General features: G+C 40.7%; 1 protein-coding gene and 1 long non-coding RNA gene across 2 annotated transcripts; both read right to left on the reverse strand.

Annotated features, from left to right (window-relative positions):
* Positions 1 to 573: 573 nt before the first annotated feature.
* On the reverse strand, positions 574 to 3,738 carry LOC133722383 (uncharacterized). Its single transcript, XR_009852669.1, has 10 exons — positions 3,409 to 3,738; positions 3,177 to 3,329; positions 2,840 to 3,062; positions 2,390 to 2,509; positions 2,224 to 2,290; positions 1,827 to 1,966; positions 1,524 to 1,628; positions 1,063 to 1,251; positions 917 to 980; positions 574 to 809 (listed from the first exon to the last, which is right to left on the reverse strand). It is a non-coding gene; the product is annotated as an uncharacterized LOC133722383 (long non-coding RNA).
* A 10,059-nt stretch (positions 3,739 to 13,797) lies between these two features.
* Positions 13,798 to 19,030, reverse strand: LOC133722403 (expansin-A13). The gene is made up of 2 exons (XM_062149297.1): positions 18,453 to 19,030; positions 13,798 to 14,348 (listed from the first exon to the last, which is right to left on the reverse strand). Exons 1-2 carry the CDS (start codon positions 18,953 to 18,955, stop codon positions 14,039 to 14,041), a joined length of 813 nt encoding a protein of 270 aa, XP_062005281.1. The 5' UTR covers positions 18,956 to 19,030; the 3' UTR covers positions 13,798 to 14,038.
* Between the last annotated feature and the right edge of the window lie 6,032 nt (positions 19,031 to 25,062).

Here is a 25,062-nt window from a genome sequence, read left to right on the forward strand (position 1 = left end):
CAGAGGAGGAACCTGGTCACATGGGAGCTCTGAGATTCTTGGGTGCGGTGGAGAAGCGACCACAATCACCTAAGAAGTCCCAGGCTAAAGGCTTGATGTTCATAGATGGTAGTATTAATGGAAAGGTAGCCAAGAGCGTGATGGTTGACACAGGGGCCACTCACAACTTTGTGTCAGAACCTGAAGCACGGAGGTTGGGGCTGAAGTTGGGGATGGATGTTGGCTGCATGAAAGCTGTGAACTCTAAGGCCCACTACACCAAAAATGGTTTTTTACGGCCCACCATGTGTGCCGTAAAAGCCTATTTACGGCGCACAAAAATGGGCTGTAAAACCTCGCGCCGTAAAAGACATGGGGTCTTTTACAGCACGCAAAAATGCGTCATAAAAGAATAATTAACGCGCCGTAAAAGTGGTTCCACAAATGTTATTGAGGTCATTTACGGCCCACGTTGCACGCCGTAAAAGACGTCCTATTTAAGGCATATCCATGCATGCCGTAAAAAAGTGACTGAATTTCTATTTAAGGCGTACTCTGCGCGCCGTAAATGAGGTCTTTTCAAACAAAAAAAAATTATATTGCTCAAATGTCATATTCATATTACCCTCATGTCATATATATAAGAAGCTGAATGTAAAAGAAACACTTCATAAAATTTTCATTCCTAACAGATGCCACTACATATATCTTACACTTAACTCGATAAGATGAGTACAAAATCAAATCCGTAAGACTTATTATCACACCACTTTGCAATAATCTCTTTATGGGCTAAAGAATCCATCTTTCCCAATCCTATCGTAGTGTATCTGCACATGACAAATATAATGAAAACCTAGTCATGAATTAAACCTGCAAAATCAAACTGACTTGCAACTACTTAACCATCGCAATAATTATAAGGGAAAAGCTATACCTTAAGAAAACGATTCCAGTTCTTGTAGTTCTGCAGATCAAGTTTCGCAACATCCTTTCCATATCTACAAAGATAACATCATTCAATATAATACCAAAAGTAGTATTGTCTTTGCCACTAAATAATAGATAGTAAGCAGCACAAACCTTATTGCAGTTTGAATTAAAGAGCTATCAGTGGAATTCCATCGACCACCAATTGTCATGAATGAGCGGTGTTTTTAAGGATGGCAAACCTAATGATATTGCATATATAAGGGGTATGCGATCATCAGAACTTCTTTCAAATGACAGCTCCTCTAAAGCATTCTTGCTTATCCCACTCATCAAGATAATCTGGAAGAGGGATACAAAAGTAGGATAGTCATGATCTCTGTATCAACAGAAAGAAAATAGACAATGTCAGGATCATATATATGTATTAACAGAAGCAAAACCGACAATGATCATGCTTAGAATCTTCAATTATGTTGAACGTAAACTCTAATTTGAAGAAGGTTCCAAATATTTCTCTATTCCAGGAATTAACACTGGTTAGTTACCTAACTTTTGGGCAATTTAAAGAATAGGAAACGCAAGGATTCTATACAAAAACACTGGTTAGTTACCCATCACGTTTGAATGTAAGTTTGTCAGGCCCACCATTTCCGTCTTTCTTATAATCAAATAATTCATGTCTTCGTGCATGGCTGCGAAATGAAGCTGTCAAAAAACTGTTACAAAGACATAAAACAACTTTTAGGATCATTTTTTTTTTCAGATACTGTAGGAAATGACTCATGAAGTTTACAATTTTATGCATCAACAAGAAACAATAATAAAAACTTATATAAAATAAGAATACAATAAATGGACAGAAAATATATTTATAACTCGTCCAAGTCCACATGGCAATCGAATTTGGGACATACCTGCAAAGAGCAGTATGACAGCACAAAGCATGAGAGAGCAAGAGAACAAGTAGACCCTAACCTGGATGAACCAAGCATGCCAAAGTAATTGCAGCAAGTGCTGTAACCATTAGTGGATTAGCTCTTACAACCCTTCCCACCTGTTCATAAAAGAGTCGTGTCAAAGTTCATGAGTCAGCATTTCAACCTTTTTCAAGAACTGAAGGAAACAAAAAGGGGAAGTAATAGTCAAAGGGGGTTATAATCTTTTAAAATTGGAATTAAGTGCACAAAATCACCAAACACAGCGATATAAAGACATTCAAACACAGTTTCTAATAGCTACATGTGCAAGACACCAGTTCATAAAAATGCTTGAGCTGGTAATGATGATATTGTACTACAAGATAAAGTTTACCTTCCATGAACAGAAAACAGAGGCTATATTCACAAACCATTGAGAAGTTTTTCCCCCCAATTGAAACCTGCAAAAAAATAATTCCTATCATTCCATTATTGGCACTAGTAAACACGTAATCTTTTATCCAATTTTGTATAAAGAGCAATAAAGCAAGCTTACTGACCTTTTCTTGATGAAAAGATGTAGCAGAGCAGCCCCATAAAAGGCGAACTGGGATATCAAAATCAGAATGGCTATGAAGCCATTAGCAAGGAAATAGCAGACAACTGATACAATGGTGAAGCTAGCAAATGAAGGAGAAGGTTGAGAAATCCAAAAACCAACGAGTAAAGAAAGACCGATTGGTGCAATAGACAACGAATATTTCTCACACCAGAATCATTGATACAAATTATATACAAAAACATCTAATCATAAACAAGAATGGGTTTTGAATCCGAATCCAAATCCAAGATCCAACCACAGAAAACAACAAACCGAATAGATGAGCATATACAAATTGAAACAGAGATAGCTAAGCGATCTGGGTGGTGGCCCAGAAAATTGGGAAAATCAAAAAACAGGTGAAGATATCATAAAGATGAGATTTTGATTTCAGAATTTAGAGGATTACATGTAAAATACCAATCTTTACTTGGAGAGAGAGAGAGAGAAGGAGGGTCCTGGTGGTGGTGGTGGTGGTACAGGATCTCTGTGCAACTGGGGGTGGCTTTAGAAAATCTGAAGAACAAGGGCCTATTGTCGCCCTACTGTCAATGAACTCCCTCACCTCTACTGACAGTGAACTTCAAAGGCGTCCCCCTATCGTCGCCGCTCAAATCGAACTGTGTAATGTACTTAATTGAAACAGAATCGCAATCAACTTCAATCCAAAGCAACTAAAACAATTCCAAAAAAGCTCAAATTCAAATTAAAAAAGCACAAAGAAAAATAGAGTGAAGTTCACGCACCTTCAACCTCGTGACTGCTCTTCAGGGGTTCCAAATCCTTCACTTTCCTTGAGGAACTTCTTCTTCAATCCCTGATTTCTGATCTCTCCTCGCCGACATAGAGAACCGGGCCGTCGCCTCCTTGGTGATACCCTGCCTTTCCGATGCTCACACCTACAAATCCAAAACAATTGGTTTGATTGGTTGGACTTAGGGTTTTCAGATGAATGGAAAGAGGGCTTACGATACCGACGAGCTCACATCGCTACTCCTCGTCACCGTTATCGACCAGAAGCATCATCGGTCCTTGTGTCGGCGTCGGACTTCTGAATATCTCTTCGGCTTTCGGTGGATCTAGAGATAGAAAACGTCGCTCTGCGCCTTATTGTTCAAATCCCAATCCTCCTCCTGCTCGGGCAGAAGGTGTTCGACGAAAGCAGTGGAGGCGGGGACGGCGTTGAGGGGGGGCGGAATGGAACGGCGGAGATGATGAGTGGGGAGGATCGGCAGTGGGGAGTGGGGAAGAGATTGAGGTAGAGGAAGAGGGAAAGGGGAGATGAGAGAAGAAAAGGTCCGCTTCTAAGAGATAATAGAATAAGAAGAGGACTGAAAATGGACTAATAAAAAGTCAGGAGGGAATTTCAACTTTTAGCTAATAAAATGGGCGGGCTATGGCATTTAAGGCGTGCTCTTGACGCATGCCGTAAAAAACTTAAATTATATGCCTTTTACGGCGTGCAAAAAATGAGTGCTGTAAATGTGTATATATATTTACGGCATGCAAGAGATGTGCGCCGTAATTATATTGTAACATTTACGGTGCGTAAGAGATGTGCGCCGTAAAAGACTAAACACTCATGACTTTTACTGCGTGCAATACATGTGCGCCGTAAATGTATATACATTTATATACATTTACGGCGCACATCAATTGTGTGCCGTAAATGTATGTCATTTACGGCGTGCTTTTTTGTGCGCCGTAAATTTCGCGCAGTAAAAGCCTACTTTTGGTGTAGTGCGCCTCACCTACAACTGGACTATCTCGAGGGGTATCACTCAAGTTGGGTCACTGGCAAGGGAAGACTGACCTCGTAGTTGTCCAAATGGACGACTTTGATGTCATATTGGGGATGGAGTTCTTGTTGGCGAACAAAGCTATTCCCATTCCTAGTGCCCAACACTTACTTATTATGGGAGAAAGGCCGTGTGTGGTTCCGGAAAGAATCGAGCAACCAAGTGAACCCCGTCTCTTGTCCGCCCTCCAGTTCAAGAAAGGTGTGAAGCGTCATGAGCCTACCTATGTAGCAGTTCCCTTGATAAAGGATGAGACTAAAGGAGAAGTGATTCCGAAGGAGATTGAAGGGGTATTGGAGAGCTATGTAGATGTGATGCCTCCTGACCTTCCCAAAGAATTACCTCCAAGGAGGAGTGTGGACCATGAGATCGAACTGCTTCCAGGGGCCAAACCACCTGCAAAGGCACCTTACAGAATGGCGCCCCCAGAACTGGCGGAACTTCGAAAGCAGCTCGAAGACCTGCTCAAGGCGGGATTCATTAGGCCATCTAAAGCCCCCTTTGGTGCGCCTGTGCTGTTTCAAAGGAAGCACGGTGGAAGTTGGAGACTGTGTGTGGACTATCGGGCTCTCAACAAAGTCACGGTGCGCAACAAGTACCCGATCCCTCTGATTGCCGATCTGTTTGACCAACTCAGTGGTGCCAAATATTTCACAAAGCTAGACCTCCGCTCGGGGTACTATCAAGTTCGCATTGCAGAAGGAGATGAACCCAAGACAACATGCGTCACCCGTTATGGCGCCTTTGAGTTCCTGGTGATGTCGTTCGGGTTGACCAATGCGCCAGCCACATTCTGCACTTTGATGAACCAAGTCTTCCACGAGTACTTAGATAAGTTCGTGGTAGTGTATCTGGATGACATAGTGGTGTACAGCTCTACCCTAGAAGAACACGTAGAGCACCTGAAGTTGGTGTTCCAACGGTTGCGGGACAACCAGTTGTATGTCAAGCGCGAAAAGTGCTCTTTCGCGCGAGTGACCATCAAGTTTCTAGGTCACATTATTGAAAGGGGTCAAATCAGGATGGATATGGAGAAAGTAGAAGCCATAAAGGAGTGGAGAAACCCCAAGAATGTGAAAGAGCTACGTTCTTTTCTTGGGCTGGCCAATTACTACCTACGTTTCATTGAGAATTACTCAAAGAAGACGACCCCCTTAACTGAACTCTTGAAGAAGGGAGTGACATGGGACTGGAGTAGTAATTGTGAGAAGGCCTTTCAAGATTTGAAGAAGGCCGTGATGGAAGATCCGGTCCTTGCCTTACCTGACCTGAACCAGCCATTTGAAGTCCAGACAGATGCTTCTGACTTCACCTTAGGAGGAGTCCTGCTGCAACAAGGGCACCCTGTTGCGTATGAAAGTCATAAACTCTCGGAAGCTGAGAGGAGGTACGCGGCTCAGGAGAAGGAGTTGCTAGCCGTAGTTCACTGTTTGAGGACGTGGCGACACTATTTGCTGGGGTCAAAGTTCCTTGTGAAGACAGACAATTCAGCCGTCAGCCACTTCCTGACCCAGCCGAAGTTAACTCCAAAGCAAGCTCGATGGCAAGAGTTTCTCGCTGAGTTCGACTTCCATTTCGAACACAAGGCTGGGCACACAAACCAAGTTGCTGATGCTCTAAGTCGCAAGGCTGACCTTGCCACCCTCAAGGTGTTGGCCACTTTGTCGAGCAGCATCATTGCCACAGACATCAAGCAACGTATCAAGGAGAGTCTGGAGAAGGATTTCGTGGCGCAATCCCTCATGAAAATGGTGAAGGAAGGGAAGAGCCGTCGGTTTTGGATGGAGGATGGCATATTGATGGCCAAAGGAGGACGAGTGTTTGTTCCGCGAGCTGACGGACTGCGAAGAATGCTTATGAGGGAGTGTCACAACACCCTGTGGGCAGGTCACCCTGGATGGCAGAGGACCCATGCACTCCTCAAGCAGGGTTACTACTGGCCCCAGATGCGAGACGATGTCACGGAATACACCAAGACTTGCCTGACATGCCAGCAAGACAAGATTGAGCGCCAAAAGACTCCAGGGCTGTTGGAACCACTGTCTATTCCTACTCGTCCGTGGGAGAGCGTCTCCCTTGACTTTATTACTAACCTCCCGAAGGTGGGAGACTTATCAGGCATCCTGGTTGTGGTTGACAGGTTTTCAAAGTATGCCACCTTTGTGCCAACCCCAAAGTACTGTTCGGCGGAAGACACAGCAAGCCTCTTCTTCAAGCATGTTGTAAAGTATTGGGGTGTGCCTCAGAACATAGTCAGCGATCGAGACACTAGGTTCACGGAAACATTCTGGACCGAGCTATTCAAGTTGCTCGGGTCTGAGCTCAACATATCTTCAAGTTATCACCCACAGACTGATGGGCAAACAGAAAGGTTCAACGGGATGTTGGAGGAGTACTTGCGCCATTTCGTTCATGCCAACCAACAGAATTGGGCGCAATTGCTCGATGTTGCACAATTTTGTTTCAACTCGAAGAAGATCTCATCCACCAACAAGAGTGCTTTTGAAATTGTCACTGGCCAACAGCCTCTCTTGCCGCATACGGTGCAAGAAGTCTACAAAGGGGCGAATCCGCGTGCTTTCAACTTCACAAAAGAGTGGAAGACTAATGTCGAGATCGCTCAAGCCTACCTAGAGAAAGCGGCGGGGAGAATGAAGAAGTGGGCAGATCAAGGCCGCAAGCCCAGGGAGTTTCAGGCAGGGGACATGGTCCTTGTCAAGCTGCTTCCGGAATAACTCAGGTTCCTGCGCTCCAGAGACAAACGACTATTCAGGAAGTATGAAGGACCGCTCCCCATCATTGCTAAAGTGGGGAAGTGCTCCTACAAAGTCGATATTCCCGCCTGGATGAGAGTTCACCCCGTCTTCCACGTCAACAACCTCAAGCCGCACCAGCCAGACTGTGAAGATCAAGCACGCAACCAGCCTGTTCGGGAGCACGTCGACATCAGACCACCAAAGCCGAAAGAAGTGGAGGAGATCCTAGCAGAGAGAGTGATCCGAGTGTCAAGGCGCCCATGCCAGCAGTTCCTGGTCAAGTGGAAGGGTCTTGGAGATGAAGAAACCAGTTGGGAGAATGCTGACGTCCTGAAGAAGAAGTTCCAACAGAAGATTGAAGACTTCAAGATCAAGGCAGTCGTCGAGAGCGCCGACAGCTTAAGTGGGGGAGGATGTTAGGGGCCGCACTTGTAATGCCGCAAGCAACCTTGTCCAGGGTCATTAGTTAAGCCTTTTGTTGGTTTGCTTGCGTGCTAGGGTTGTTTTGGTAATTTATAAATTATGTAATTTATTTTATTTAGCAATTAGTCTCCTCGGCCTTTTTCATGTTTCCTCCTGCCAGGTTCATGTAAGGCCGATATGCTCTATAGAGAGGGGTTCCTAGTCGGCATAGTTTGGACTACGGAACTAGTATAGGTACTCACTTGGCTGACTTGCTTGCTAGCAAGTGCCGCACGGTCCGCTTTGCGCATTGCAAAGTTCGTCCCGTGACACCAAGCAATGAAGGAAGCTGTGAATGACTGTCTTGCCCTTATGTAACTTTTTCTTAGCCAATTGCCAAAAAAAAAAACATTTAATTGGAATACATTCATGTACAGTTCTATGCAATCTTTATTTTAGGTTCATTTAATATTTTTTTTATATCCAATTAGTTAAGAAAATTAGTTGAAGAAGGTCTCCAACGTCATGGATTTTACTTTCCTTTGAGCCTCTGAATTTTCAGAGCAGCCGTGGTTCCTATTCATAATTTTATGCTAGGTTAAATTTGTAATTTAATAATTCAATGCTACATAGGTGCATTTAGCCGTTTTTCTCTTTTTTCATATGTTAACTCACTCCTTTTCATGTTTAATTAGTTTCACGCAATATAGATTCACTGGAAGAAACATGCAAAAATCTCATTTAGGAGTCGCAGAGGCAAAGAATTTTGTGCCTTCAAAAAAGTAAAAATTAAAAGTTGGTATAGTTCGTCAGGAGCAGATATCCTTAATTTTATTAATTTTAATTTTTACCCTATATAAACGTTGTTGTAATCACCTCATATCATCATTTCAGGTAATGTTCTCCGCTCCTACGTCCTCAATATGCCAAAATCATTACTTAACTGACTTAAGCGTCAGAAGGTTATTAGTTGGTGCACATCGCTTCTCTGTTGACTGTGATCTCCATTTTGCAAGGGCTTAGGAGTAATGAACTGGATCATTTATATTGACCTACTCCGAAAAAAATAGAAACAAAGAGGTTAGAAGAGATAGAGTTCTTTTTTGATCAAATTGGGGTGTCAATCCATTAAAAGGTATAGAGAGGCAAACATTACACAACAACCCGCCCTATGAAAGACCCAATAGAAATGAGTTATTGCTAAGATCCCTAACACTAGAACCCTACATAAGTTGCCTTGGATAGTAACCAAAGAACAAGTAATAAAACCAATGACACTATCAAGAGGAGATCCGACCAGGCCAAGCTCCCCTCCTAATTTATTCTTAACGCTTCTGGGACCTCCCTACGCAGAGGGGACTTCTCCAGAAGCAGCTACCACCACATGCTCCACAAAATCAGGTAATTTCAGCTTCCTCTTCCTAGACCGCTTAGGAAGCTTACCAATCTTCACACCAGCACCTACACCAACCACTTTTGGCTTGTTCTTGTTGCCTTTTGGCCTTCCTCACCAACGCTTTTTGGCCGGTGAAACCAAAATACCACCAACCTGTGATGCAAGAGCCAATGAATGCTCGAAATCTAGCTAAACAATCTCAAAAGGCGTTTACCTTCTTGGGCTGCTTGGCATAGGTCAGGAACTCTGAACCAGCATGACGCTTCACTCATAGCACCGGTTCCACTTCCTCCAGCATGATCACCATAGCAGTCTCATCCGAGGCTAGGCGATGATCGTTATTAGGGTTCCTAAACAGCACAACAGCTTGCCTAGCCAGGAGTTGGGCAGTTAAGCCTGGTACAGAGAAAAGCACCGGTGTTTTGAACGGATTCACCACCGGCGACGGGAAGATGAGACGTGCCCATGTCGCTAGAAACCCAACATCGAAGCTGCTTGTCAGTAGTAGGGTGCCACCATCACCTCGGGCAGAAGTCGGTCCAGAAAGATCAGAAACCCTAGGAGCATTAGGGTTAGGGTTTGGAGCATAAGCATCTGCCACATTCGCTGCAGCTAGTGTAAACACCGACGGAACACCACAATCTTGAGTAGTGTGCTCCAACAATCCACAAACGAGACAATAAACCCATGAATCGATCATTTTTGAAATGTAATTTTGCAGAAAACCCAAGCGCAAACTCAAATTCCATTGCCGGAAAAGGTTGATGCAACGGCGCCTCAATATCATGCTGGATCCTAAACCTAGCATGGGTGCCTCTTGGTAGAACTTCCCCTAAAAGTGGACTAGCCAAACTTGTGAACAATTAAACACTTCTACAATTGCCAACAAAAACTCCATCTCTAGTAAGCCAACATGCTCTCCTTAATATTCAACTTTCACCAAGTGAAATACCAGAAAACTTAATCACATTCTCAAATTTCATTTTCCAACTAATACAATTGAAAACTGGTCGTTAGAGCAATCTAGATAATCAACTGAAATAAAGTACAAGTAGGTTAAATGTTTAACCTAGAGGAAGTCGAAAGAGGTGGACATTATGCCTCAACGCCTACGCACGCTTGACCTCAACTTATCTGCAGACAAGGCACATAAAATCGAAAAGCCCAGGGAAAAGCATTTAAAGATTGTTAAAGTTAGTGGATGAAAAATAAATAATTTCAAGGGAAATTAAATTAAATTAAATGCTTTCCCAAATTGTTTTTATCTAAAAACCAAGCATGCAGTAAAATTTCGTGGAAATACTCTTAACTAGCCTCTAGGACTGAAATCTCAAAAAATTATCTGATAAAGATATCTGAAAAATAAATTGTATCTCATAATCATTTCAGATATCTCGGAAATATACTGGTATCTAAGTCATACCGAAAATATCATCTCAAAATCATTTTAGAAATCTCAGAGATCTCATTAAAATACTCATATCATAAAATAGACGATAACTAAAGGGAACTACTGACTAGTCATCTCATGCCACCTGGAGGATACAGCCGACCAAGAACGCATCGGAGGGTACTGTCGACCGGAATACGAGGAGGTACGTGTAATGGCTAGATGGTACTACCGACTAACCATCTCATGCCATCTGGAGGATACTGCCGACTAGATGACGCATTGAAGGGTACTGCTGACTTACTATCTCATGCCATCTGGAGGGTACTGTCGACCATATGACACATCGGAGGGTACGTACTGCCGACCAGATGACACATCAGAGGGTACTGCCAATCGGAATATATATTCTGGATGGTACTGCGGACCAGAATATTGTCTGGAGTATACTGCCGACCTGACTATTATCTAAAGGGTACTGCCGACGAAGTAATGCATGCATGTGCTATCATAATCATCATCTTTTATATTTACTTCCTCGAATAAATTGAACTCATCAATTCTCTTATAATATTATACTCATAATTTCTCATCAAATCATAATATTTAAATCTTCATTTTTCTCTCAATAACTCGATACTCAAAATACTCGATAGAAATCATCATAAAAAAAAAATCTCAATAAATAAATAATTCATATATCGGCAAAAACTCTGAAAATCCTCCATAACTCAAAATGAACTCGCTACCGATAAATCATAAATAACTCGTTGAAAACATAATATCAATAAATCCCAATAAGTTTGATGTAAATCGTAAAATTAACTATCAACTTAATTATCATCAATTTAATCAATAAGATAAATTAATATTTAGAAAATAATACTGCATGATCATTCATTTTATAAATAAATTTCCACTGAAAAATTTGCAGCTATGACGGTTGTCTAATGAATTCCTCCTCAAGCTCGATCTACACGTCGTCCTCGAAAACTTTGACAGCCGGAAATCTTCAAATCCGAAATTCGTCTTCCTCGGGTTGAATTGAGATGTGAAACTCCTTTTCTTCGATTCGTCGTGTATGTTGAATAATATGGTGCAAGGCATATATGGTTGGAAAGCTCGTTCCAAGACGAAGAGAATAGGACCACTCTCACAACATGAGTTGGCCTGAATCGTTGCCGACGAGGCCGAGAAGATCCAACAACGATATAGAAATTTCTGGGCAGTTTTGGGAAGTTTCCCGAAATGGAAAGGGCTAATCTGCCATTTACAGAATTAGGGTTTCAACAAAATTACAAAACTGTCACTCACTTTAAACCCTTATAACTTCTTTGTTATAACTTCAATCTTTGCGTGCCACGTGTCCACAAACTTAGTTTAACGTGCTCTACAACATTCATTAAGGCAGTTTTCTCAAAAGTGTATGAAACAAAGTCAACTTTTGGGTCCACTAAATATTCAAAACGAAGGTAAAAAAATAAAAATAGTTGTCGTTTACCGTCCAAATGACCAGTAAACGGGTAACTCTAGGTACTGGGCGTAACACCGGGTCCTCCAGCCCATTGAAGGCAGATAGGACAAAGAGAGAACGGCCAAAGAACCAATGACCTTCATTCATGATCTGATCACGCTCCTTTTCAACTGTGAATTTCAATACAAAGCGCTCACCCTGCTCCCACACCGATAACATGTTCTTCAAGTTCCAGACGGAGGAGATCGTACCCATAAAAGCCCTAACATCAAGCTTGCATTTTGCTAAGAGAAGCCTCCTAACCGCATAGTGATCATGCGAAAGCGCTGCCGCACCACCACGACCAAAGGTAACTTCCCCTTCTCGGAGATAGCCAAGGACACCGTGAGTCTAGCAGAGACCTCATTAACCATCTTGCAGCAAAGAAGAAGTTGGTCGGATGCAAAGATAAAGAAAACCCTAGGAAACCCTACCAGAGCCTTTTCTCACTTTTTTAAAAAGACAGAAGGGAAATAGTTGGAGTGCACTAATCTTGTTTTGCTTAAACTATGGAAATTGTACTCGTTATTAAGTAAATTTTTCTCATTAGTGAATCATTCATATCAGATATAAATAACTTTTTTTTTATGACAGAAAAAAAAAAAAAAAAAAAAAAAAAAAACACGAACACGAACTAGAAAGAGAAACCTCTAGGCACTCCCCTACCCAGCTGATTCAAATGGAATGCGTGGGACACAGAAAGGGGGAGACAATTATGCCAAACTGCCACAAAACGATCCTGAAGATCAAAGTTTGCTAATCTGTCTGCTATAAAATTAGCCTTCCTGAAAATATGCCTAAACCTTATGAAAGAGAAAGAAGAAGCAATCTTCTAAATATCTTCCACCAAAGTCTTAATCCGCCAAGGAGTAGCTACCTTCTTGAGGATGCAATCCATAAGCACTTTAGAATCTCCTTCAACTAAAACTCTGGAAAAGTTATAGTGTTGAGCATCCTGTAAAGCATCCCTGAGAGCTGTAGCTTCTACAATGAGAACTGAAGCAGGTCCCAGATTCTTAGAAGCAGCAAAAATAGGCTGACCATCAGCATTCCTAAAAACAAATCCAACTGTAGCATTACCCTGCTTGACAGAATCATCAAAACTTATCTTAATTTGATCATGATTTGGTGGATTCCATTTAATATAGGGGTGGGCGCGGTGCGGTTCGGTTTGGTTTGAGGCCCAAACCGCAATCAAACCGCTTTTTTTGGTTGGCCTATATATCAAACCGCAACCGCATTACAAAAGGGCTGAACTGATTATTTCGGTTACACCATTTTTTGGTGCGGTGCGGGTCGGTTTCGGTTTGGAGCGATTTATTAATTTCAACTAGAAAGAGAGGGCCAAAATCAGGCTTATTTTTACCTAACAATTTCAATAAGGCATAAATAAATTTTGAATGCATTTAGAGTCCACACAAATCGGCAAATGTCACCCAAATATCAAGCAACATGCAGAAAGACCATAGCAACTTATTACACACACACACACACACACACACACACACACACACACACACACACACATATATATATATATATATATATATATATATATATATATATATCAATGATCAAGCAAACAAAACAACTTATTACAAACTGAAAACCTAATCAAAAAAACTTTGGTACAAAATGCCCACCCCTAATTTAATATGGAAGTACTTAGAAACCTTAGTATTACACACTTTAGATTAGCTTTACAATAGTTAGTTCCCAAAGTAGCAGCCCAAAGAAACTTTGAGAAGGGGAGGGAGCTAATTGTTTAAAAAGTACCTGATTTCTGGTATGCTAAATTGACCAAGAAATGAGAAGAACTTGTGATATAGCATCTGCATTAATATTAGGATTATCAAACAAAGATTCTATCCAAGAGTTAAAGGAACCAATCCAATTATTAGGAATAGGAATGTTAGTTGAAAATCTCCAAACAGCCTGAGCAAAGTTACAATGCATAAAAAGATGGTCTAAATTGTTGATGCCTTGGGTGAAAAAGGTTAGATGTACCTTACTCCTGTAGTAATCGAGACAACTATAAGAAACCCTTCTGAAACTCTAACAGGTTTGATATCATGAACTACAAATTTAATCCACCAAATTACAAGAAGCGATTGACATAGCTTGCGAATCTATATTAAGGCATGCTTTCTGCAAAAAGATTCCAATTCTTCACACGACTTCGGTCTAAGCAACCTTAAGACCTCAAGCATCTCAGGGCTTTCACATACATCTTTGTACAAAATATCATCATTTGCAATCTAACAACTATTTTCCCCGGAAAAAGGAAACATAAAATGGGCAACATCAAGAAAATAATTGCTTTTTCACTATTTCTCCTACATGGTGATTTTTTCAAGACTCAAACTGCTTCCCTTCAAAAGTCTGCCCGAAGTTCCAATTCTTGGGAGCGACGTTGTAAGATGTAACTGTCTTCCCATCGCTGCTAGTGACCTCAAAAGAAAGAGGCTGATTCTTCAAATCAGCATTTATATGCCAGTTTTGACCCCAATTTCGTCCCATTGGAAGCCAACCAGTTCTTGAACCCTTGATCTTCACTGCAGTTATGTCTCCAGTGCCGGCAACATTGCTGATCAGCACTGAAATAAAGATACTAGACCCATCTACAGTAAAACGAACTCCTCCTTCCTTTCTACACTTTATCCTGTGTCAAACAGATTCAACAGAATAAGAGGAAGATCAATCAAAGGCATTGGACTGTTATTAAGCATCTCTCTCTCTCTCTCTCTCTCTCTCTCTCTCTCTCTCTCATTAAACACTTTTATCCTCTTACAGTTTTTGTGTGTTCCTGAGAAACATTAAAATATTCAGGGCAACAAAGTAAGCCAAAGACAGGTTTACTCTTCGATGTATCATGATACTAACTTTTTGCAAGGGCATTTCAAATTCCAAAGTCCACTAATTCAAGAGCTGGTTGCTTGAATTCTGGGACTCATAGTTGAAACAATAAGGATTCAGGGATTTATAGAATTATATTAAATAACTAAGATACAAAAGATAACTAACAGGATTGAATAAGAACTGCTTGCTTGAATTCCAGGATACCTATGAATAAGGGACTTTGGGACTGTTCTGGAGACTTTTTTGAAGGGTTCACGATGGGGTGCATACTCTAATATGCAGCAAGAGTCTTACCATCCTTCTCACATCCCTAAATTCTCAGAATGTCAGCCAATAGCTAGTTTTATCTCAGAACACTTATATTGCCTAGTACTAAGAGGTCTGTTAGTAAATATGTCACATTTTCCTACTCAGCTATCACTCACGATTTTATCTTATTAGCCAAGTCAAAAGTAGTTTCAGAGGGCATGCTTAAGACATAAATGGAATAAGATAGTAAGGAAACCGGGGTTGACTAGGGATTTCTATAATTTTCAACCACAGATTTCACCAAGTCCAACAAGATGGATAAAAGTAAAACACTAACAAGTACACACATTGAACAAGAATAACTATTCTTTTTCTGCCTTCAAAATAAAATCTGTGCAAGACAAATCATCTCGATGTCCTCCACAATAAGCAAATAGCACTCTAATTGAAAAGGAGATATTTTTTTTTTTTATTTATTCTCCTTTCTTCTCACTTGTGAAACACTCTTTGTTTCTCTAACATATCTATGCAACATAAATCTTCAAGCACTTCAAGGAATGCCATAATAATAGTGCCATGTTCCCGCAGAATTGCAGAAATTGTTGCAGCTCATGCAACAATATAAAACTAAGTTTGGTCGTAGTATAAATGCACCTAACTCTAAAAACACTTGTAATGTAACTAGGTCATGAGTGCAAGCTAAAACAAAAGAAAGAAACCAATTCAGTACAATCAACAAAGTGGACCCTTATCAAAGTACTGTCAGTCAATCCTTCAGCTTTAGTCATTTAATGTGCATCTACAACATGCTTGAAAAAGAGATGACTAGAACTACTACATCATACCTGATGACTGTCCTGATGCGAATAACAGAATATGAAAGAGTAAAGTAAAACAGAATATGAAAGAGTAAAGTAAAACAGAATATGAAAGAGTAAAGTAAAATTGGAACCATTAGCAGTGAAAGCTAAGCTAAGCTATGAGCTAATGAAGGAACTGTTGCTTTGGCTACCTACTTGCGATACTGGATAGGCATATTACCAGCCTTCCAGATAGCAATCTTACGCGCGCGTGCACATACACAGGCACATGCAACAATGAATATCAGACATTTTAGTCTCGTACATTTTATTTGTGTTTCTATATTTTCTCTGGACTCTTTTTTCTTTTATTTGAAAGGAAACAGCTTTTTATTGACAAAACAAATACCATAATACAAAGAAGCGGTCAAGAAGTCCACATAAGAAAAGAAAGACAGTTTGAGAAACAGAACAAGATGCTCAACTGACAGTAAACATACTTGCCAATCTAGAATAATTGATGAAAGAGTGTAATCTTCATACTCCCCAGATATAGAGGCCCAAAGAGAAGCCCAAAACTTAAGTCTTTCCCTCAACTCTTCCAACTCCGCACTACCATAGGCTTCAAACGTCCTTTTATTTCTGGATCTTGAAAACAAAAATTGAGCCAGGTCTACTCTTGTTTGCTAACTTTCTACCTTTCACTTCATTTTTCAAAGAAATATTCCAGCAAATGTGCCCTGCCATTCCCTAGTCTAGTATGTGCAGTATACACAAATAAATGCAAATCTTGACAATATATACTCGATTTCCTGTTGGACCTGACAATACATACTCAACTCTCTAAACCCCAAGTGTCACCATCATTTGTGTAGGAAGATGCTATGCTTTTGCATTTGGCAAATCCCACAAAAGTCAGGAGCTTTATGTGAATCTTTTTACTGTATCAATAAAAATTAAAAAATAATAAAATACCTTTTTTGTCGTCTTCATATTGTATTGAGACTCGCATTGGTTAAATTTCTAAAGTATTGTTTAAGCTGCCGCAGGGCTGCATATGCAATCCCATACAGCTTCAAATCAAAACTGTTGTGCACACCTACATTATAATAGCTCTCTGCTACATCAAGTTTGCAGTAATCAAAACAGAAGCCAATTTGCAACTACCACTGTCTGTTAAGCATCTAATGGTACCATGTTATATTCCAAAGAATAAACTCACATTTATAAAGCAGAATCATGACACCACTTTTTACATCTCATTTGTATCTCACTTTAGCCAACACATTATCTATTAACATATGATACAAGATAGTTAAAATTATACATAAGTATTCTATTTTGCATTCAAAAAATAAAAGAACTCAAATGCATATTAATTATTAGTAAACAAAGCTTGTACATCAAAGTTGTTTTTCTTGCCGACTTTAACCAAAACAGAAAAATTCAAACAAATAAATTAGATCATACACTTATTCTGTTTCAGGAGTCCTACTGCAGTATAAATATCAGGACATTATGATTATCTTGATGCCTCAAGAAACATTAATAGGTATGCTAGTGTTGAATCAGATAGTGGCAAATTAAACAGCCATATCAAACTCAAATCATCAAAGTCCTCCAATTAAGAAGATATACAAGCTTTACTTATAATTCTTTTTTACAGACAATGATAGTTTGCAAAAGACGGTGGAATAAACAACTATAAGAGATATCTTCCTCAATAAAGATACTTTGAAAGAACACAAAATTGCAGTAAGATAGATACTGATATCCTAGTAAAGTATCACTCTCCACGAATGACAAATCTTCTCAAAGACTCTAACCATGCTATGGTTTCTGTATTGTAGAAGTTGGAGAACTTCTGTTTTATTCATCTCTTAGAGAGGAGTTTAAATAGGTATAAGTAAACAATTATGTAAGGAATTAAACCTGGAGCTAAACATAGGGAATTACATAATAGTAATAGCGCTGTACATTAAATCTACACTGGGTTGACTATTGTGAAATTATGATTGCTGTACATCAAATCTAGACTAGGTTGAATATTGTAAAATTATGATTGAAAACGGTAATTGAGGTAGTTTAACAGATGACTATTTCCCTGTTGATTATACCAAGCCTAATAAAATGAATCAAAGTAATACACTACCAAGTATACACACAAAAACTCACTTGTTCATTTTTTTCCTCCAAAACTAGACTCTAAAAGAATTTATATTGTTTCCTGCCTCCAAAACTGTGCATGACAAATCATCTATGCCCTCCATAGTAAGCAAGATGCACTCTTTCTCAAAAAGAAAAGTTTTTGTGCTTCTTTAGTGTCACTTGTGAAACAATGATTTGTTTCTCTAAAAGGTCTATTAGACATCAATCTTCTTCTAGCACTTTCCGGCAAGGATTGGTATAATAAACGTAGCCACATTGCCCAAGAATTGCGGAATCCGTGGCAGCTTATGCATCAAAGAAAATCCAACATCAACTCTGGTCTTAATATAATGTTGAATGTCAAATATCAAAAGAAATGTTTTCCTCCGATGCATAGATGGTCGAAATAAGCCATTCATAATAGTGAATTAAGTGGTCCTATAACTGACCACCCTACCCTCAAAACCATTGTAACCTAGTGAGCTAATGAGTGAGGAGCAAGCAAGCTAGACAAAAAAACAAAAGAATCCAATTTGGTAGTATCGATAAAAAGAACAAATCAGTCCATCCTTTAGTCACAGTTATTTAATATGCGCCTAAACAGAGGTAGGTAAAGCAGACGTCATGTGAAGACCTAATTGAATATGAAAGAGTAAAGCATACGTCAAGAAGAATCAATCTAAGTAAGGAATGAATTGAAGGAAACCGACCTGCGATACTGGACGGGCATATTACCAGCTTTCCAGATGGCGATCTTCTCAAAGGCCTCAATCGGGAGGACCAAGTGCTTATTCGGAGGGTTACAGTGGCCCCCACCCTCGGCGGTGAAGCCATAGTTGGGAGCGCAGAAGTTCGTGGCCGTCAAAATGATGGAGGTTCCGGGAATGCACCACCGCATGTCCTCGACGCAGCGGACCTCGAAGCACGCGCCGCAGATCTGGCCACGCTCGAACAGCGACTCGCTCAGCCCCACCGTCGCCATTCCGAAACCGGCCTTCGTCAGGTCGCCGTAGCCGCACGCGCCGCCAACCGCGTCGCGAGGGTCGGAGGCGGCGTAGTAGGTGGCGCGAGCGGACTGCCATTCGTAGATTGAGGGGGAGTCGGTGAAGGTTATCGCAGAAGAAGAAGAAGAAGAAGGCGAGTGGGAGAGGAGGGGTGGTGTGAATAGGAGGAGGAGGAGGAGCAACGGCGTTAGCGTCGGTGGTGGCGACATTTCTTGATTGTGAAGAGGCGAACCAGTGAGTGTGGGAGTGAGAGTGTGAAAGAAAGAGACGGTTTGAAGAGGAAAGTTTCCATTTTTGAAATTTATTAATTAGAATACCCTTTACCGCTTTACTTTTTACTCGTGTGGCGCACAAACTACTCGACCTTTTTTCTTTATCCCCCTTTCTTTCTTTTTCTTCAAAACTCGTGGTAGTGTTTTTTTTTTTTTTTTTGTCCATTTACAGAAGAACTTAAATGCCTGTCCATTTACCGAAGGTAATATAGAGAAAAAAAAAATCATAGGGCTAAATACATTACTGAATTATTATTTTTTTATTAAACAAAAATACATTATAATGGGAGGTCCCTTTGAACACACTACAACGCAAGAGTAATCTCTGATCATTAGTGTTTGATTTGTCATCCTTATAAAGTAAAGTTCACTTTAGAAGAGATATTATATACCACATGTTAATCTAGCAAGGCCTCAACAACAAATTATTTTAGCTTCTAAGATAAGAAGGGAAGGCAGAGTAGGTCATTATATGGTTCTAGTTGGAAAAACAATTATTCTTTATATTGGACATCGGCAGTCATCAAATCTATTGTGTTAGATAATTGAAATATCGTGTTAGAGAATAAGTGCTACCTTGAATTTCAATCTCATGAATGGATAGTGGAAGGCAACAAATGTTACAAAATCAAGAAAAATCGTATTCCCTCGTCCAGGTGTAACCTTTTAATAAAATGTTATATGTCATTTTGTACAGCTAGCTTCTAGCATCCTAGTCAAGAAAATACAATAATATAATAATATGTACACTAGTTAGCATCCTCTATTGTTTTTTTTTTTTTGAACGCGTGGGGTGTCAGTTCATTAATAGTAAGGTAGGAAACATTACAAATATGACTCACTCGGACTCCGGGCAACGACAGAAGAGAGCCATGAATGAGTAATCTAAAGACCCTAGACTACACAAACATAATGTAACCATGAGATGAAGCTCAAATGCTGCAGAAAAATCCGACACTACTAGGATGACCTCCGACAAACAATCAAGAAGTCATCCCAATTTATTCATGTTCCCAAGAAACACCTTACTCTAGGGCACTCTTGAGAGTGCTTTCCTTCTGCTCAGGAGCGTTGCTAGAGGACGGTATCTCCTCCACATTTCGTTTTGGAGCTGCTGCAGGGACCGCTTCCATCTGACTTTCTCCAAATGAAGGAGAGAGTTCAATTGCCTTGAAGTTCCTCTTCCGCCGAGGTTTGGATTCCTCAGTTATCAGTTTCCTGGGCTTCAAACTAGCAGGTTTAGGGTTGTTCTTCCAACCCGGAGGGCGCCCAACCTTTGCCTTCTTAGCAGGGGACACCAGAATGATGTCATTGGTACTCTTCAGAGCTAGTTCCGATTCAAAATCTAAAACAACCGAAGCAGTTGAAGGGGGCACAACCTCTGCTCTCTTGCGCTTTGAATATTTTACCAAAGCCACCGCTGCAGATATCTTCTTCCCTGTAATGGGATGATCGGCCCTATCTGTTTGGCTCCAATTTTGTTGCAGCTGGTCAACAGTCTCTTTTCTTGCGCGGGCGCGCGTGCCAGCACCGTTCGGGTGCGGTCGTCGGGGGTGTCCCTTGACCTGACTTCTATCAAGCGATTGTAGATGAGGAGAGCACCAACCTCGTCGTGGGGATTCTTTCTGCCTCGTGGTGAGGACTTGGCTGAAGTTTCTTCTTGTTAACACAATCGATACTCAATATTGTAGATCGAGCAGAGCGACATCACCGGGAAATGTTGAGATCTTGCTAAAGCGTGACTTTAGCTTGGCTGGGTTGCTAGGGCGTTACCCTTGCTTGGCTGGTTCTGTAACCGTTGTGGTCGCGGCACTACCGTCGGCTCCCGAGGAGACTAGGACCGAAGCACGTTGACAGAGGGTTTGGTGGCACTGAAAGTCGGCTTCTGAGAAGACTAGGACTAGGAGTGTGATCACCGCTAAGAGAAAGAGAATGAGAGGAGTTGCTCTTAGAGAGGTTTGCTCTAGAGAGAACTTAGATCATCTTAGAGATGTTGTTGTTGTATGTGAATGGGTGTTTTAGAATGAGAGGAGAAAGTGTTTATATAGGGAAGAAAAAGAAGAGTGAAATGATGAGTGGAAGAAAAATAATGAAAGTGGAGTATGAAAGTGATTTGTAAAATATGGAAAAGATAGAGAAATGATGAAATGAAAGCAAGGCATGAAGGTGCAAAAACATGGAAGTGATGATGATCTATTAAAGAGATTGTAGTAGAAAAATATATCCAAGGAAAAAAAGAAAAGCATCTAGCTTTCTTCATGTGGGTAGGAAACATGAACATGTGAATATTGAGCTGGTTTTAGGTCAGTTTCTGCCCCTTTATTCCTTCAATTATTTCTCCAACAAGCCTTCAGAATGAGCCTTTGACTTCTTCATAAAAAATGTTCCACTATGAGTGTAGATCATCCTGACAAATTTTCAGAGCTTTATTTCATGTGGTTGGGCTGGAAATACTGCTGGACCTCTTACAGGTCCAGTTTTCCAGTTTTGCTTCTGTAGAAAATTGGACTGATTGTTTGAAGGCCTTCCACTCAAAAATATCTCTGGTACTCTTCATAATAAATGATCCTTGGGCTGTCTAGAATGAATTTGCAGAGTTTCAGCTCATTTCAAGTTCATTTGTTCAGTCTGCCGCCCCTCCTTCCTTGTTTAGCTCGGTTTCTCCTAGTCGAAGTAGGAAAATGTGCTAAAGTTAACTTTTCATGCTTCCATGCTTCCATAGTAGGCTTTATTTAGCCTCTAAATATATATTTCGAGCTTGTCGACAATATATAGCTTGAGCCACTGACATTGGCTCAATTTCTCCAACACATGCCTTGTCAGGCCAAAATGCTCATTTTGGGTCCAAACACTATCATCCACCTGCATGGGCTTCATGATAGGTACAGTTACTGGAATTGGAACCTTGGCCAAAAGTGCAGCGAAAGCCGATCCAGAAATACCCAGAATGTGGAGCGATTTGGGCGTAGCAGCAAACAAATTCGGTGCTAGAGATTGAGCCAACACCTCCGCAAGGCTCGGAGCTTGCTGACTAGCAGATGATGAAACCCTAGCCGAGTTAGGGTTAGGGTTATGGCCAACTGAGACCACCACCGCCTCTGGGGCTCCAGTACAACCAGAGCGTGGGTGCTCCATCATCCCACAGACACGACAGAAGCCAACAAGACGTTCAAATTTGAATCTCACAGTAGCAGAAGCTCCAGACGTGAAAGCAAAGGTGGAAGGAGGGAATACCTGACGCACCGGCGTTGACAAAACATGTCGGATCCGAACCCTCGCCGTGCCCTTTCGAATCCCCGGCATGTCGAGGTGCAACACCTCCCTTGACGTGGCCCCAATGAGCGCCACCGCTCCCTCAGTGATAAGAGCAGGAGGGAGGCCCATGATCTCAACCCAAACCGGCACAGAGAGGAGTGGGACAGCAGCGACACTCTGCAGGCCATCGAACTCCGCCATAGCAAGCTCCCACTTACCAAAGAACCACGAACCACCATTCACAATCCTTGATCTGTCCTCCAATTGAGAGAATTGAAACACATACCGGTTTTGGTGTGCCCGGACAGACAGACGATTACCAAGCCCCCAGAGAGAGGTCATGGTGCCCATAAAAGCCTTGGGATCAGCGCGGCGATTAGCCGTAACAGAGAGCAATTTACCCACCGCAAAATGGTGGGAAGACACAGCAGCAGCGCCGGCCGGGCCAAAGGACGTTCGACCGTCCTCCGAGATGACCAAGGCCGCAGCGAGACGAGCGGTGACGTGATCAACCATGGTAAGGAGGCAGAGAGAGTGCTAAGAGGAAGAAAAGTTTAAGAAACCCTAGCCAGAAAACCCTAGCAGAGAACCCAAGCCCGAAAACCTCTCCTTCTTTGGAATAAAAATATGATAATAAAGGTGATGAGTTTTGAATATTTCTTCTTCGTTATATAAATGGATAAGCCTATAAATGTTACACAAAAATCATGTTTTGCATCCTCTATTTTTTATTTCATATCACTCAACTATTCAAGTAAAATTTGATACAGATGTATCCAATGTCTTCATCATTAATATTATGACTACCAAGTATATGGTGTTTCATAAATCCATAATAGAATACATTTGTGACATTTAATGTTCTAGTTTCTTAAATTTATATTTCATTTAATGAATTGACATAGATGACATTTGATTCAAGATATTTGTGTTCTGATTTCTTCTATTTTGAGGAACTAGATATATTGTTCTAATTTAAGGATAGTATGGTTCAAGAAACTGAGAATGAAAACAGTCTTTGTCATTAGGGTAAATTCATCAGTTATATTAGATTTTTTTTTTTTTTTTTTTGAATAAAGGGCTAGTGCAGCTGCCCTCAAGCCTTGATTAATGAAACTGTCAAATACAAGGGGGGACATTGAGCCTGAACCCCTGATTACAATAAGCATCTAGAGAACATCCTGAAATACTATCATGAGTCTTTACCAAATAATTGTATTCAACTAGGTACCAACTAGTAAAGAGCGCTCTACTAGCAACTCTATTTACTTTGATATAGCGGTGACATAACGGAAAGATAACTCGATATGTAACCCGATTATAACATAGCATAATTACCATAATCACAGCTTTCCTACTATGTTGCCGCCGGAGGATAAATCCGACGATACTTAGTTTCACCCTGCCACTAAGCGGTAGCAACCATTTGACGAAGCAAGTAACTGATGCGGCTAAAATAGCCTCACAATTTAACCCTGCAAAATGTAGTTGTCAGTATAGGATAAGCAGGGATCGTTCAATCCGGGGATTGTAGGGTACACCTACACAAAAAGGTCAATTAACAAATAAAAGAATAAAATGGGGGTTTTGAAAGTTGGTTCCTAATCTACTTAAAATAAAAACAAAACAAATAAAACTATATTCAATGATCGACTTCCCTAACCTAGACCAATACCACTCGGAAATTACTAAGTGTAAAAACAGAAAATCCATTTCAACATGCTACAAAACTGTGCCCATCTTGAATGCATAGATAAGAGCTCAAATGAAAAGCCTCAGCGGATCAATCCATTTATCTGATTCGTTCTAATGTAGGCTTGGATCGGAAAAGTCCTTACCAAGCCTAATACTACTAATTTTCGAAAACACTCAGCGTAATTCTCTTAACTAGTAGTATTATCTAACCCTCGAATCAACTCACACGTGCAAATTAACCATTACACATAGAATTTAACACGTAATTTCCAGAATCGTTTAATCATTAAAGCATGATTTTTACCACTTTTTAGAACTAATTGCTACTTGTTTAACTCAGCGCCTTAACAAATAACAATTACCCTTGGCAAATTAAGCATACACACAAGAATACTCAGCGTGATTCTAGCATGCAAACTTATTAACCTAACTCTGAAAATTACCTAAACACATAAAAGGGCACAAGATTGTAACATGCATCATAAAAGAATTCTCGAAATTAACTCAATAATAAACTGAAAATCTCAAAAATATTAATACAAATATTCTGAAAATTTCATGTCTCCAATTACACAACTCGCAAATCCAAACACACAAAACCGAAACAAAAATTGTAAGTAGAGTCATAGTTACACTTTGAAGCTTTCCTCAGCGGCTTAGCAACAAGGTGATGAACTCGTCTCTGCTATGGTGGTGGAGCGTCCTTGACTCAGCGCCTAAGAACTTCGTAGATTGATGGATGGATGGTGGTCACGGTCTTGTAGGTGATGGAAGTTTAAGGAGTGAATTGGGCAGAGTCTTGGAATAGTTTTTGGCCAGGAAGTGATGGAAATTCTGTTCTGGACGTTGCCTATTTATAGGGGAGCATTGGTTGGCTTTTGTCGATCATACCCTTCATCATTGGACGGATGGGATTGCATCATAATTCCTTTAATTTTCCAACTGAAAACGTCTCCTTTATGGCCTTAACTCCTCTCATAATGGGGTCTTTTAACAGCTGAAACGTCTTTCTCCTTTATTCCCGAACTAAAAACGTCTTTCTCCTTTATTTATTTTCCAGCTGAAACGTCTTTCTCCTTTATTTCCCTTCTTCA

The sequence above is a fragment of the Rosa rugosa genome, chromosome 7 (assembly GCF_958449725.1).
Source record: "Rosa rugosa chromosome 7, drRosRugo1.1, whole genome shotgun sequence".
Classification (NCBI taxonomy): domain Eukaryota; kingdom Viridiplantae; phylum Streptophyta; class Magnoliopsida; order Rosales; family Rosaceae; genus Rosa; species Rosa rugosa.